The sequence below is a fragment of the Salvelinus alpinus genome, chromosome 6, assembly GCF_045679555.1.
Source record: "Salvelinus alpinus chromosome 6, SLU_Salpinus.1, whole genome shotgun sequence".
Classification (NCBI taxonomy): Eukaryota; Metazoa; Chordata; class Actinopteri; order Salmoniformes; family Salmonidae; genus Salvelinus; species Salvelinus alpinus.
This window is the reverse complement of record NC_092091.1, coordinates 55,647,512-55,664,092: the sequence shown is the minus strand read 5'-3', so window position 1 is coordinate 55,664,092 and position 16,581 is coordinate 55,647,512. Positions and strand designations below refer to the sequence as shown.

The 16,581-nt window shown below is 43.3% G+C and overlaps 1 protein-coding gene across 1 annotated transcript in view; it reads left to right on the top strand.

Annotated features, from left to right (window-relative positions):
- The window catches only part of LOC139578953 (F-box only protein 41-like), a 106,199-nt gene that overhangs the window by 20,328 nt on the left and 69,290 nt on the right, over nt 1-16,581 (top strand). Inside the window, exons 2-3 of the mRNA XM_071407109.1 lie at nt 848-1,759; nt 2,150-2,379. Coding sequence (XP_071263210.1) covers nt 1,163-1,759; nt 2,150-2,379 — 827 coding nt within the window. The 5' untranslated portion in view covers nt 848-1,162. The remainder of the gene's footprint in view (nt 1-847; nt 1,760-2,149; nt 2,380-16,581) is intronic.

The following is a 16,581-nucleotide window of genomic DNA, read 5'->3' as shown; positions in this document are numbered from 1 at the left end:
CTTAAACAAATCACACAAGTATCAGACACTGCAAGCTCCCACCTACTATCTAGTCAACGCAACATTGACATTATCCCACACCTGGTTTGCCACTATTGGCTTAAAAAGCCATACTTTACACAATATCTGCCACTTAATTCCCAGCAATATTGCCCCTTTTTTGTCTGTGTGGTGCGGGCGTTTGTATATCACTCCGCGTGTAGCAAATAGTGATGGGTTGTTTGCGAACAAGCTGCTCGTTTTGAACGGCTCTTTTTGGTGAACGTCAAATCCCATATGTGAAAGATGTAAATTTGACTCCCTGGTTTGCTTACTTTTACTATTCTTTTTTTGGAGCTCGATACATCATCTGCAGATAAATGATAAAAACATTATCTGAAGATTGTTTCTGCACTGAGGAATTACCATCTAATGATTTAAGCGATGACATCCACTCAGAACATCCAATTTCGTTGTTTCGCTATGAACAATTGTAATGTTGAGTAAAAATGTATAATCTAAAACAAGGAAATACATCTGAACATCATTTGGGGAAAAAATAAGTTTTTTTTATTAACCATTTTACCAGGTATAAAGAAATAACACCTAATGTACAAGAGACAGTAGTAGTAGTAGTGCACTAAGGAGCTGGGGAAGAGTTGCAGAGGAGAAGAGAAGACTGCCTATTTTAAGCTAGAAGAAAAGAGTAGCTCGGGCTGTGTTATATTTTTTTTTAAAGTAGCTCTCATGCTAGATGCAGTAGATGCTCACTTGTTTTTAGTTTTTGCACCATACATTCCAAGGCAAAAAAGTGTTGTCTATATAAGTAATGAAAATAATGTCAACTCTTTTTCGCTATTTCTTTCAGGGCCAAAGGTAATGGTGAGGCAGAAGTAACGGTGACAAGAGGAACAAATCAACAACCTAAGAAGTTTCTGAATCTGTGTGTGTCAGACTTCCAGTATGTGTGCTGGCGTGAATGGCCTTTGGTCGTCTTCTCGCCTCCCTCAGACATCCCTCTTCCTTCTCGCCCTCATCTAACTCCCACCGCCACCCTCATCTCGCCACCACCATTTTTGTACCATGAGAGGATCCGCCCAGTACTTGGTGAGAGAAAAGCCTGCGGCGTATCAGCGCCGCTGTGCCCCGTGAGGGCCCCCCCCCCCCGGCGGCCTCTCCCGGAATGGCTTCTCTGGACCTGCCCTACCGCTGTCCTCGTTGCGGGGAGCACAAGCGCTTCCGGTCGCTGTCCTCCCTCCGTGCCCATCTGGAGTACAACCATACCTACGAGACGCTCTACGTGCTCTCCAAGTCCAACAGTGTGTGCGACGCAGCTGCGCTACTCCCCCTGGTGGCCGACGGAGACCTTCTCCTCGCTCCTTCTGTCCCCGGCATTAACCGCAGCAACAACGTGAACGACCCCTTCGACGGTCTTCAACTCCGGTCTTCCGCCTTCAGGGACTTCAAGGAGCGCCGCTTCCCGTGCCGAGAGCTTCCCTGCTCGGACGACCTCGGCGGTTTATCCACTACTTCCAACGCCGCGGCTCGCTACATCCCCAGTGTAGAGTTCCCCCTGGGGGAGATCTTTGTGAAGAAAGCCATGAGCGCAGCCGGGGACCCCCACGGTTCCCACGGCAACCAAAGCACGGCCGTGGCAGTGGCGGCGAATGTGGCTGCGAGCGCGGTGGAGGCGGCCTATGAGGAGGGCTTGGCCAGGTTGAAGGCAAGAGCCTTTGAGCGTCTGGAGCTGGACGAGAGGCTGGAGAAACTCTCAGAGGAGGTAATGGTAATCATCTTATTATTTATTTTGGTGTTTCCCAAACTTCTCCTTGAGTGCCCCGAGCCATTCCACTTATTCAATGTATACCAGTACTACCACACCTAATCACCAAGGCCACTAAGCTCATTAATTGAATCAGGCTAGTTCTGGAATACTAATGTGGAACTGCTGAGAATACTTAAGAGGTTTGGGAAACACTGATTTAATTGAATTTCTTCCCACCACTACCCCTCTTTGGAAGAGAAAAGTAAAACACATATTTTTCTATTTTCTCCCCCTTTTTCCATAATTTAAAATCTGTTTTTTTACATATGTACCAAGAAACTCAAACAGAAAGTACTTCCCATCACCACTGCTGGACTAGAACCAAAATCCCTCCTCCATTTGCAGGTGGAGCAGAAGATAGCTGCACGCGTGGGCCGGCTGCAGGCGGAGCTGGAGAGGAAGAGTGGCGAGCTGGAGCGGGCCAAGCATGAGAGCGAGCGGCTGGGCCAGGAGAAACAGGACCTGGAGGACAAGGCGTCGGAGCTCTCCCGCCAGGTGGACGTTTCGGTGGAGATGCTGGCCAACCTCAAGCAGGACCTGGTCAGCAAGGAGGAGGAGCTCACCCACAAACAACAGTGAGTCACACAATATGGCGGTTTACCTTTAGTGTATAGGCTTAGTGTAGCTGTACTGTTACTACCAGTAGGATAGGGGTGTGCCAATCTGGCCATACATGTATTTGTACAAGTGGGCCAGGCAGAAAAGTTTGCTGTTACTCAGTCAGAATGTGCATCGGCGGTTCATCTTTTTTTCTCTGCCCTCGGCCCGCTTGTTAGATATTATGCCTATTGATGGCTTGCAAGCTAACCAACGTCCTCGCCATTTGAGTTATGATGTTTTGTAGTAGGCAAACATGATGCGGCAGCGATCTAAATGATCAGACCGAAACATGCGAGTGAAGCAAGTGGACTGAGAAATACAGCTGAAGCAAGTGGACTGAGAAACACAGCTTCACTTTATCCAATCGGTGAAGGAGGGTAAACGTACAGCCCGCCTTTCTCTTTCAGACAGGCTAACTAGCCAGTTGAGTTCTTTAGACCATCTAGCACCTTGCACTTGATTGAAAGTTGCGCGCTGCCAACCGGAAAATATTTTTTAAAGAAACATACTCGGATCAGAATCGTAGGAAAATGGCCTATATGTGTAAATAAGATACTTGTTTTGTCCGACTACTCGACACACCCCTACAGTATGAGCTCGTCCACAAACAGCAGTGAGTCTGATAATAGAGGCCTACTCTAAACCTTTAATGTATTTACCTACTGTAGCTCTTTACTGTTGCGAGTCAGACAATATACTGTACATCAAAAAGAAAAGCAGGTTTACTGTACAGGTTTAGCTTAACAGTATATTCTTAGTGGCTGTGATATCCCTGTGTGAGTTTGTTTATCTGGACCCTTGTGGGATAAGTGAGTCAATATACAGAAGCTGCTGTTAGTGCTATATACCGAGAATGTTTGGACCCTGGTTTTCCTGCCAAACAGTCGGGAGGCATCCCATTGTTTGACTTTAACTTTGTGATGATTGTGTCCGTAACTCCGTGTGTGTTTGCCTGGACCCTTGTGGATAACTCACAGCTGATGATGGCTGCTGGGTGCTTTGGTCTCTCTCCCTGTTCACACAGTTGTCCACAGCTGTGTCAGTGTTACTGACGCATGGCTGAACTCTGAGGGTAAACAGAACAGTGACCCTGACATGGATGGTACAACGCTCTCTAACACTCTCTCTTCCACTCTCGCTCTCTTTCTCTTTCCCCCTCCCTTTTTCTCTCTCTCTCCCTGTCAGTCCACACACACTCTCTCTTTTGATGGTGTGATTCTCTGTGGACGTCCGGTCCTCCAGATGTGGCCTTGCTGCCGTCTCCATAACTCTCAGTGCCTGGAGCGTGCCTATTGGCCGCTGTCTCCATGTCACTCAGTGCTTCAGCATGCTCATTGGCCAGTCAGGCTGAAGGGCGGGCTTGGACAGCAACATCCGGCCAATAGGCAACAATTTGGACCGGTATCCCAAAGGCTCAAACCACCTGGCCTACTGTGTTTGGGGAAGCTTCAACAAGGCATAGTCATTACACTTAGTTAATTCAGGGCGAATGGGGGAATGTGAGCATAGCTGGCACACTTTATTGTGGTGGTTCAGTTGTAGTGTTTGTTTCATGCGAGTAAGATTGTCTCACTTAGATGGATTACGTCTTGAGTCATCGGATGGTTCTGTAACGATTTACAGTTTATAAAACATACGAATGAGCTTGTTAAACCAAGATTGAAAGCGGGCTATTTTTACGGGAAACAGATATTGTGTGTCTAGTCAGCAGGAAGCAGATTGTGCAGTCATCCTTTCTACCTGTTCTTGATTAGGGTGAAACCGTTTCATCAAAGTGCAGCTGCCTCTACTTTTAAACCCCCGGGTGTCGTTTTTCAACGCGCCCTTTGCTTTATCACGGGAAATAGTTTTATTACTCATCACTGTGTTCTTTACCAGAAGGTTGTCTGGACCTCTTTTGAAGTCTAGTAGATCACGTCACTACGCTCTTTCCTCCACAAAGCTTCCGACTTACCGGACTTCACTGTTAAGATTTTAAAATGCCAAGTTAACCAACCCTGTGAACGGGTTTGATAACTCTGGAGACTCCTTTTGGTGTCCACCTGTCTGGAATGATCTCCGAAATACATTTTAGAGTAAATGCTTTCGTGTCCCTTGGGCAGTTCAGGCAGTGAACAGAGGATTCTTATCATGAAGAATGTGTTTGTTTTTGTTGACTGTTTTGTGTATATTTAGGTTTATCTGTCCAATATATGTTGAGCTTTGTATTGTATTTGATTGTTGATGTGTTTTATGAAATTGTATATGCAGGGCTCCCTTGTAAGAGACACCAGTCAATGATTGACTCCCTGATTTTAAATGAAAAAGATTGGCATTGTAAGTTCAGCTCAGCTAGCATTAACGATGCATTGGAACGTTAATAGAAGAGGCACACAGAGCATCATTGCACAGTGTAGGATGTTAATGCAACCCCTTCCTCTTTCTGTCTGTGCTTACCCCTCCCTCTCTAACTCAGCAGTTAGTCTGCTGATCAGGGCTAGATAATAGGTAGACGGATAGATACTCTTCAGAGCAAGGCCTGGGAGGTCATCATGGCCACATTACTGCCATCTCACCGGACATACCATTGCACACAGCGCGCGCACAGTTTCAATGTGGGGAACAAACAAATGATTCCCATTCAATGTCCTATTTTCCCTAAACCTAACCCCTAAGCCTAAAATAGCCTTTTTCCTTGTGGGGACTGGTGAAATGGCTCCACTTGCAATAATTGTCCTTATTTTACTATCCTTGAGGACTTCTGGTCCCCACATGAATAGTAAAAACACACGCATATACACACACACGTGAGGACTTCTGGTCCCCACAAGGATAGTAAAACCAAAAACACACACAGCCTGCCAGTGTCGGTATATGAGAGTAGAGGCCCAAGGCCAACATCTCAGGTATTAAGAGATGGGACTATCCCAGCACAGTGGTAATATCACTCAATTTTGAAAAGTTTTACTAATGTATATATATATTTTTTTATCTTGGTTGAGATGCGTTCGCTTTTTCAAGCTCTCGTTGTTTCAGCCGCCTTATTTTGATGCATGCTTTAACTTGGTTTTGGATAAAGTTTGTGTCTGCCAAATGACTATGTTGTAAGAGTGATGAATATCCTGTCGCTAAGGCACCCTCTACGAAGGTCGTAGACACAACTACCATTTGTCTGAGTTGTTTTGACTTTCTCCGTTATGCCAAAGACATTGGTCGTGTACCTAATGGCACCCTATTCCCTATGCACCGCACTACTTTTGACAAGGGCCCTATGGTCCATGTTGAAAAGTAGTGCACTACATCGGGACTAGGGTGCCATTTGGGATGCAACCCCATTGGCCCTCCTTGCGTGGAAGGAAAAGCTGCCAACTCAACGGTAAGGTCGTTCTGACACTGAAATGTAGGCTAGCTGCAGAGATGGAAAAAGTGCATCACAGACTGTGAATGTCCAGGCTAAGCCGCAAAAGATGACTCAGCGGTGTGGTTGACGATGGCTAAAAGATGGCCGCGGCGTCTTCTCAGCATGATGGGAGATATACAAGTTGTCGTATTAAATTATCATTTTATGATATTTTTTTAACCGTCTAGTGTCTTGAAATTTGGTTTAGCCCGTTTCTACATAAAATGATGACAATATATGGGCCTAATATAAGCGTTATTATTAATGTTATTAGATCTCCTTGTCAAGGGAAGGTATAATTTTCTAGCAACCACGATTGCGGTTGTGGTTGTATTCAATAATTTATAGAATAGGCAAGCAGAGAAAGTCAACCTCTTTACTTCAACACAGTCAGCCACTACAGTCCGAAATAGGGTCTTTTAGATTCATTTGCGATAACATAAATAATTTCAGGGTTACGCAACTAAAGTTTTGCCTCAGGATAAAAATGTAATGTGATATTTAGTTAAGCTAAGCCATCCCAGTAATTTCAATGTTTCATCACGGGTGTGTGTGCTCGGAATTGAAAACCTAGGCATAATTTCTCTTCTCAAGATGCTCCTTGCTATTTTTTGTATATATGTGTGTGTGTGTGTGCACACTAAAGAGGCCTTTCTACTGACCCTGAAAAACAACAAAAGAAAGATGCCCAGGGTCCCTGCTCATCTGTGTGAACGTGCCTTAGGCATGCTGCAAGGAGGTATGAGGACTGCAGATGTGGCCAGGGCAATAAATTGCAATGTCCGTACTGTGAGTACTAAGACAGTGCTACAGGGAGACAGGACAGACAGCTGATCGTCCTCAGTGGCAGAACACGTGTAACCTAGAGGCGAAAGAAAGGCACCTATTTAGGCGAGGTGCTGGCTAGCGGAGTGGAACACTTAAAAAAAATAAAGGAGAGCCGCACACTCTAGGAGCTCAGATGCAAAATTATTTATGTCCAACGTTTCGACAGACAAGCTGTCTTCATCAGGGTATAATGACAAACACTGCGGGATGATTCATTTATATAGTGTCAAAAGACACACCGGTGTCTGTAATCATGGCCAGGTGTGGCCTGAAATCATTGGTTAATTCTCATATTAAAATAGGATACAAAAAACATAAATGGATAGCGTACGATCATAGATACAATTTGGCTACATAAGCCTACAAACATTTTACAATAGCAAAATCACAAGAATTGCTTCAGATCAAAGTCTACGTTGAGACCGAAGGGAGCAAGGGTCTTTAAAGATCCAAGCAGCCTCTTGTTTTAACAGCAAACTGTCGAGGTCACCTCCCTCTCCTAGGGAGGGTGACATGTTCGATGCCAATATAACATAGACGAAATCGAGTGGTTTTCTTCCAAAAACTGGGTAAGTCGAGTTTTTGCACCTAACGGTGCAACGATGCTCCGAGACGTACTTCGCGCTTTGTTTTACCCACATCATTTTTTACCAGAAAGACAAGTTTATAAGATAAATAACTGCCTTAGTGGAGCACGTAATTACACCTTTGATTGGGTGTGTGTGAAGGATCTACATTTATAAGTGCCATTGCATTGAGCACAGCCATTACACTTGTAGATTCCATCCAGTAGGGGCGCGAATACACATTGTGCAGGGATATCTTGGAATGGTAAATCAGAGTTTACCAGTTCATCTCTGAGGTTTCTGGCCCCGCGAGAATACGACCAAGGAAAAGTATGGGTAATGTGTTTTCGGACCATCATCGGATCTTAGAATGTGCCAATGTTTGAGCAATTCCCTTAAAGACCACGTAACAACACCTGCACAGGATTGGTACAGCCGAACATCACACCTGCGGGACAGGTACAGGATAGCAACAACAACTGCCTGAGTTACACCAGGAATGCACAATCCCTCCATCAGTGCTCAGACTGTCTGCAATAGGCTGAGAGAGGCTGGACTGAGGGCTTGTAGGCCTGTTGTAAGGCAGGTCCTCACCAGACGTCACTGGCAACAACGTTGCCTATGGGCACAAACCCACTGTCGTTGGACCAGACAGGACTGGCAAAAAGTGCTCTTCACTGACGAGTCACGGTTTTGTCTCACCAGGGGTGATGGTTGTATTCGCGTTTATCGTCGAAGGAATGAGCATTACACCGAAGCCTGTACTCTGGAGCATGATCGATTTGGAGGTGGAGGGTCCCTCATGGTCTGGGGCAGTGTGTCACAGCATCATCGGACTGAGGTTGTTGTCATTGCAGGAAATCTCAGCGCTGTGCCTTACAGGGAAGACATCCTCCTCCCTCATGTTGTACCCTTCCTGCAGGCTCATCCTGACATGACCCTTCAGCATGACAATACCATACTGCTTGTTCTGTGTGTGATTTCCTGCAAGACAGGAATGTCAGTGTTCTGCCATGGCCAGCGAAGAGCCCGGATCTCAATCCCATTGAGCACATCTGGGAACTGTTGGATCGGAGGGTGAGGGCTAGGGCCATTCCCCCCAGAAATGTCCGGGAACTTGCAGGTGCCTTGGTGAAAGAGTGGGGTAACATCTCACAGCAAGAACTGGCAAATCTGGTGCAGTCCATTAGGAGGAGATGCACTGCAGTGCTTAATGCAGCTGGTGGCCACACCATATACTGACTGTTATTTTGACCCCCCCCTTTGTTCAGGGACACATTATTCCATTTCTGTTAGTCGCATGTCTGTGGAACTTGTTCAGTTTATGTCTCAGTTATTGAATCTTGTTATATTCATACAAATATTCACACATGTTAAGTTTGCTGAAATTAAACGCAGTTGACAGTGAGAGGACGTTTCTTTTTTTGCTGAGTTTATATTAGATTACTTATTCAGGTTTACTGGCTTGGCAACTCAGTAACCTAACACATTGTGCCAGGAAATCAGGAAGAGAGATGTTCTTTTCTTAACCCACTTTGATCTTATCAAGTAAAAGGCAGCAGATTGCCCAAGTCATTTGCATTGTAATGCCAGCGCTGTGCTTTCATTGGGTCAATGAAAGTTGTCCAATAATAGCCTGGGCCATGTCACTGTGAGCAGTGATGATTGGCTGTTCATGGAGCATTTACGCAGTTGATTGGATGGGAGAGTCATTAAACTCTTCCTGCTGTGATCTGAAATGAAGGTCAAGGGACATGAGGAAAGCCACAGGGGTTGTAGTAGCAGATATCAGGGCAACTAGGGGCTTATTTAGACTGAAGAGGGTTGAAACAATGGAATTCAAATGACATTGCATGTACATAAACTTTTCGATTTGCATTAGCAACAGAATGTCACATGCTGAGAGAGGGGATCGGGGACATAGTGACGTGATGTTCTAGCGCCACAGGTCAATTTTTTTTATTAATATCATCATAGCCTTTAGCCAGTAAGCATTCAAACTATTAAACTATACAAGCAACCTTTCATCCACCGTATTACACTGCAACTATTCACAAGCATGTGTAGACATTTTAAATGGTTTATTTTCTCCTTTTATACACTCATAGATTTAGCCGCAAGACAACAGCCAGTGGTACAGCTACTACTAACATTTGCCTTATCACATAGCTTTAGCATAGAAAAAAATAAACGTTTACCCCTCTCAGGCGAATATAAAAGTACAGTAATGTCATCATACGGTGTCATTCATATTATACAGAGCTAGGTAGCAAGCTAAACAAAATGTCTACATACTACTAGCACTGGTAGAACAATGAGCCAGGTATTTCACCGGATGTAGAAATGGTGGTGAGAGGCATGGTAATGAGAGGAAGTCATTGGGAGAAGGGCCGGCAGTGGGAGAAGATGGAGCAAGATGGATTCCGGGCGACATTCTACACATTTTCTCATCTATGAAACATCTGATCTCAATGCAGTTGTCTGTTTCTAAAACTAGAGTTTGTTATGAACAGACTTTTGTTTTTGTAGACTTTACCCATTGCCAAAGTTAATATATTTTTCAAAACATTTTTATTATTTAGAAGGAATGCAAGGGCAACTTGAGATATTGCACACACGCACTTCAGATTAGGCATTCCCTAACAGAAATAGGTAGTAAAGCAAGCCTGTAATATAAGAAATGCCTATACATTTCAGCTGTTTACAAAATAATTGCTCTGCTGTTAAGGATTTAACATGCATGCATACAAAATGTTTAAACGTTTAAAAAGTGATCCTTTTTAGATAAAACTATATACTGAATATTTTCACGTCACCAGATAATTGATTAAAACACACTTTTGCAATGGTCTACCGTAGCTGCAACAGCACTCTGTAGAGTAGCACCATGGTGTAGCCGGAGGGCAGCTGGTTTCTGTCCTCCTCTGGGTACATTGACTTTAATACAAGACCTAGGAGGCTCATGGTTCGCACCCCCTTCCATAGACTTGCACAGTAATTATGACAACTTGCAGCATGAACTGACCTGTTGTCAACCCATTCAAAGGATCAGAGAATGAATCTAGTACTGAAAGCATAAGCTCTAGCTAGCACTGCAGTGCATAAAATGTGGCGAGTAGTTGATTCAAAGAGCAAGAAAGACAGTTGTTGAACAGTTTTGAACAAATTAATGTCTTCCAAAATGAAGGAGAAGCAAGTGAGCGCTAGCAAATTCAGGTAGCTAGTTCAGCCTACTCAAACACCCATCTCAAACATAGGGATGCTATGTTAGCTAGCTGGCTAGGACTATCCAATACAACACTAGAACTCTTCCAAGTCAAGGTAAGCTTTTGTGTAAGTGCTAAACTGCTTACCGACTGCACACCAATGTTAATGCATGGGTTTACTTACGTGTTAGTTCTATTAGCTATGTTGACTATGATGTTACTTTAGCTAATATTGTGGCAGCGATGTAGGCTGTGTGTAGCGGTTATGATATGGTTTGGCTTAGAAATAATTTTTTGCCTGCTCACATACAGCTGATGTGTTGTGCAGCGAAGTGACAAGATGAGAGTAAGAGAGCGCGTAGATGCGAGAAGGAATACAACGTGGCTGCTATGAAAGGGAACTGTGTTTACGCGGGATCTGTGATGTATTCATTCCGCCGATTCTGTTAAATGTTTCTTAAACGGAAGCAAACAGGCAAAACGGGGATAAACATACCTGTATTTGTGCAATAGAAACTCGTTTGAAACTGTTGGACTAATGATTACACCCTATATCACCTAGATGCGGGCAAGAGTGCAAGGCGGAATTGAATGTGTCAAATTTTTCTCTCGACCTATGTGCTCCTACGTTGTAAACTTTCATTCATAGGCTAGGTTGTAGCAACCTGGGTGTAGGGAAAATGTGATTATCAATTCAAGTAGGCTAAACCTATCGCTGTTACTTTGAACTGGGTGAATGGAATATGAATGACAGCCATCCAGTATGCTGTAATATAAATAAGGCTGTTCTCATGAAAAAAAAAAAAAAAATACAGTTTTCTTTTTTCTGTCTGGGGTGGCAGGTAACCTAGTGGTTAGAGCGTTGGGCCAGTAACCGAAATGTTGCTAGATCGAATCCCCGAGCTGACACAGTAAAAAACTGTTGTTCTGCCCCTGAACAAGGCAGTTAACCCACTGTTCCTAGGCCGTCATTGTAAATAAGAATTTGTTCTTAACTGACTGAAATAAAAAAAAAAAAAATTTAATGACTGCCACTGATACATACAGCTTTGGAAAAAAATAAGAGACCACTGCAAAATGATCAGTTTCTCTGGTTTTACTATTTATAGGTATGTTTAAAAAAAAAAAAATGTTAATTTTACCCATTCTATAAACTGACAACATTTCTCCCAAATTCCAAATAAAAATATTGTCATTTGGAGCATTTATTTGCAGAAAATGACAACTGGTCAAAATAACAAAAAAGATGCAGTGTTGTCAGACCTCGAATAATGCAAAGAAAATAAGTACATGCATGCATACATGGTCAGCGCTTCTGTCCCTGTGATTTATGCCCCACACCCAGCCAGGGTGGGCTGAGTGAATGACCAAGCCCCTAGTGAGAACATCAAAAGGCCACACTCAATGCGGTGCAATTTCAGTACCGTATTTCATCTAACGTATTTCATACTCATTCCCTTAAGAGGGAGGGGGGAGGGAGGAGGGCGGCTTACAATATGGCTCTCCGATGTGATGCTACAGTGGAAACAGGTTCGTTCTGCGCCAAGCGAGGCAGCATTCCCAGAATGCAAAGCGTTACTGACTGTCAGGGTAGGGAGGAGCCAGTGTCTTAAAGCAGTGGGTTCACGCACGCACACACACCAATGAGAGAGAGACACTCAACTGACGGGAGATGTGAAAGCTTTCCTTAATGACATGGAAAAAAGGTTGACATTTAAAGTAAAGTGTGTAAATAGAACCTATGTGAATGTAAGAATGAGTACTTTACATCTTACAATACATCATTGCACGCGTGATAGAACAGCAAAGAATGTACTTGTATTTTGCTATACAACAATGCTGGATGCTCCTCTCTTCCGTTTCATCAGCAAAACAATAACAAATGCACTGGTACGATCAGTGGCGTTGTTTCACCTCATGCGCCTTTCAACTTTAAAGGTTAAATAGTCCAAAAATTGATGTTCCAATCCTAGATTTCCCCTTTTTAACAGAATCATTTTAAAGATGAATAATTTAAACCTCAACCGAAGGCACTGACACAAACAATATGAAGTCACGTATGAGAAATGCATGTTACAGCCCTGAGCATAGATATGGAGAAACCAGGAAGGTAGGGGATCGATAATGAACCCCGGCCCAGTTTAGACGATGGAGTGTTTGATTTGCAGGTCCTTGGCTTTGGAGAGAGAGAGAGAGAGGGAGTGAGAAGGGAATAGAAACCATTTGAAGAGAGCGTGAGCAAGAGGAAGGGCGCAATGGAGAGACTTATGACACACCTCTCCAATTAGGTCGACCGTGTTGGAATGACGTTTGCTCAAGTCTTGGTTCTAGGTGTTGATGTGAGCTTGCAAGACCGTATGTGTGAATACTGCCATCACCAGGTGATAAGATCAGGTCTTCCCCTTCTCCCGCCCCCCATGTTTCAGAATCAGAAGAGGAAACTCGAAACAGATGAATACATTGATATCCCCTTCAGCCTTATTAGCATGATCCGATAAGACCATAAAATAACCATTAGAAATTATGGCTTCAAACAGAAGCAGAAAAGGAAGTCCAGCTAGCCCTTAGCCATTATTTTGCATTCGAGAATATAACGAATTTGTAGAAAGGAGACTCTTGATTTTGTCATTGACTCATTTGACAGAATTGTCAAAGCATTCTATTGACTAGGGCTGTGATGATACCAGTATAGAAAAAAAAGATTCCATGGCAAAAATGAAAACACCAAGCAGACAACTCTTTAGTCCTTTAAAAACCTGCTGTATATAAAATATTGTGTGCTATAGATTGGAAAATAAATGGATACATCTGACTCAGAATTACATAATGTTTGTTTCCAACACTAGGGCTGTTTTCCTAAAGAAGTTGAATCCGATTCGTATTTTGTTTCCTTGCCACGATACTAACGAGTATCACGATACTGGTATCGTCCCGGCCCTACTATTGACCATAGGATTACATTCTATACGACAAAACGCACCGCATAGACTCCCTTCTAAAAGCAGCAGGTGTTAGCGAAATCCTGCGGGGTGTCGACATACGGTGACGATTCTATATGTAGTATCGACGGCAAATGAATAGAAAATAATGGCCGACATTTCTACTCGGAGGTGATAGGACGGCTAACCGTTGCTTTTAACCATTTGTGAGCACAATGTGTTTTGCCCTTTGGGATTGGTAGGCTACATTTGTATAAAATATTCACTCAATCCAATAGTAGAGCACCGGGACCTGGATTAGGGTTTCTTGGAAATCAAGAACCTCAAGGAGAGAAGGCTTTGAAAACGGGTCGATGAGGTTCATCAACATGATCAAGGCATACTGATTTTTTTAGTATTTATTGTCCTTCGTTGCTACCTGGGTCTTGTGCACCCTCTATTCTCTAGCTTGTCTCCTCCTACAGCTGTCGCTCACTGTCTCTTTCATATGTGTGTGTGTGTGTATATATATACAGTGTATGTATATGTGTGTGTATATATATAATGTGTGTGTGTATGTATTAATATAGATGTGAATATATTATATATATATATATATATATATGTATATGTATAATTATGTGTGTGTGGTGTGTAAGCGCTTGTTCCATGTGTTTACGTGTGTGTACGTAAAAAAAAACCCATCTACTTAGTCCCATCCAGGTGACTAAGTAGACTCCATAATAAGCGTTTGTCACTTGTCTGAACGACACAAAGCAACTATTTCTAAAAGGTATTTTCTATCTGTCCGTCATGCATGGCTTTTAATGAATTATTTCACCTCATGAATATTAATGCTGTATAATATTGAATTAATAACCGGTGATCATGACAACTATGAAAGACGGACTGACCAGTGATGATAATTAACATATAAACAGGACCACTTTAGAAGATCATGCCTCTGCGTCCTAAATGGCACCCTATTAAGGGTCTATATTTGATCAGGGTCCTTAGGGGTCTGGTCAAAAGTAGTGCAATATATATAGGGAATAGGATGCCATTTGGAATGCCGACCATGTGTTATTTATCGTGGCTGTTGTGACTTGTTGGACCCTTGGGTGTGCAGAGTGAGTCAGGGCTGCGTCCCAAATGGCACCCTATTCCCTATGTTGTGCACTACTTTTGACCAGACCCCCAAGGGTCCTGGTAAAAAAAATAGTGCACTAAATAAGGAATAGGGTGTAATTTGGGACATGGCCCCTCTGTCTCATCTTAAGTGACAGTGGCTGGCTGTAAGCTAGTGTGACTATTCATTAGCCCCTCTTATCATGGTCATTAACCCTAGATGGATAGATACTAGATCCTGTTCATGTCCCCTATCTTTATATCCATGAACAGCAGTGGTTTAGATCATTATCGTTTTACGACTATTACATTTCTATCTGCTTTCATCCCTTTGTCCTTCTTGGCCCTCCCTGCTTCCCCTCTTCCCCGGGATGCATCATTATTCTTCAGTCAGCATGACACTCTTTCCATGTCACAACGTCATAGCATACCATGATCTCCTTTAGAAAGCACTGTTGAAATATGCTCCCTGGAATATCCTTTTGCCTTCCACTCCGTCATTGTGTGTTTGCATGATGATTAGCATTTCCCAATAGAATGCGCTGCTGTTCATGCTAGCATCGTTAGCTAATATGCTAATGCTACAATTCAGGCTAATTGCCTTCTGTAGGTCAGCAAAGGGAATGATTAGTATTCAGTGAGCCGCATGGTAATAAGCTAGGTGATAACAGTTTAGGGTGCCTGGCTTGAACCCTACTGGACACCCATCCACTTAACCGGAGGTGATTTAGCAGCGGATTTATGAGCACAGTCTAATTCTCATTAGTCCCGGCCTCCCTGGTCCTATGCTCACCTCATTGATTACCAAAACATTCATTTACATCCTAATGACTAATTAGGCATTTGTACCCTGTCTGAAATCATCCTGTTAGTAGCATATGGGGGAGTGTGACACGTCCTCCTCAGCCTTGTGTCGCCACTTGCGCCACTGAATAGCTAGCTTTTCGTGTAGCGCCAAATGGTAAGACGCTTCAGGAGGGCGGTCACGTGCGCTAGCAGGGCAGAGGTCCTGGGTTTGAGCCTCGGTGTGAGCCGTATCAGGAGGATGTGGTACTTGCTAGGAAGAATCGTGACGTCCTTTACATTTGCATGTGACATACTCCCATTCGATCCTTTCCGATACATTTCATTTTTCATCTTGGTCCCTGCAATGCTAAACACGTAGTAGTTCAATAGATACACTGAGTGTATAAAACATTTGGAATTATTGAGTTGCACCCCCCTTTGCCCTCAGAACAGCCTCAATTCGTCGGGGCGTGGACTCTTCAAGGTGTCGAAAGCGTGCCATAGCGATGCTGGCCCATGTTGACTCCAATGCGTCCCACAGTTGTGTCAAGTTGACTGGGTGTCCTTTGGGTGGTGGACCATTCTTGATCCCCACGGGAAACTGTTGAGTGTGAAAAACCCAGTAGCTTTGCAAGTTCGACACACTTTAACCGGTGCACCGTGGCACCTACCACCATACCCCGTTCAAGGGCACTTAAATATTTTGTTTTGCTCATTCACCCTCTAAATGGCACACATTCAATCCATGTCTCAAGTTATCTCCGTCACTTTAAATCCTTATTTTTTTTTTTTTTACAGTATTTTTATTGGAATTTCACAATTTTCACCCATATTAAAGAGATACAACAACAGAGACAAGGCAAAAAATAATAATAATAATAAAAAAAATACGGCACCCGCCTACACATATCTGCGCATACATATATATATACACATATACCTATACACACATACGCACACCACTTTCCTATCCCCGCTTCTCTCACCCTATCCCCATCATTGCGTCTCTCAATACATACATTTTAAACAAACTTACAAACAGAGATTAAACAAAAAAGCTCGGTTTAAACTAAGAAGTTAGGTTCCACACATGGAACATACAGTGTAGTTCTGAATACATAGATCACCACCATTCTAAGAGAATCCTTGCAGCATAATAGCTGATACCTCAGGTTCTAGGTAATTTAGATAGGGTTCCCACACTTTGTAGAACTGATCTGTTTTAGAATGCAATGTACATGTCAGATATTCCAGAGGCACCCATTCAAAAAGTATCTTATGCCAATCTTTAATAGAAGGAACCTTATCACTAATCCACCGTAAAAGGATGTTTTTCCTTGCAGCAAAGGTAAGGATGTTATAAAGC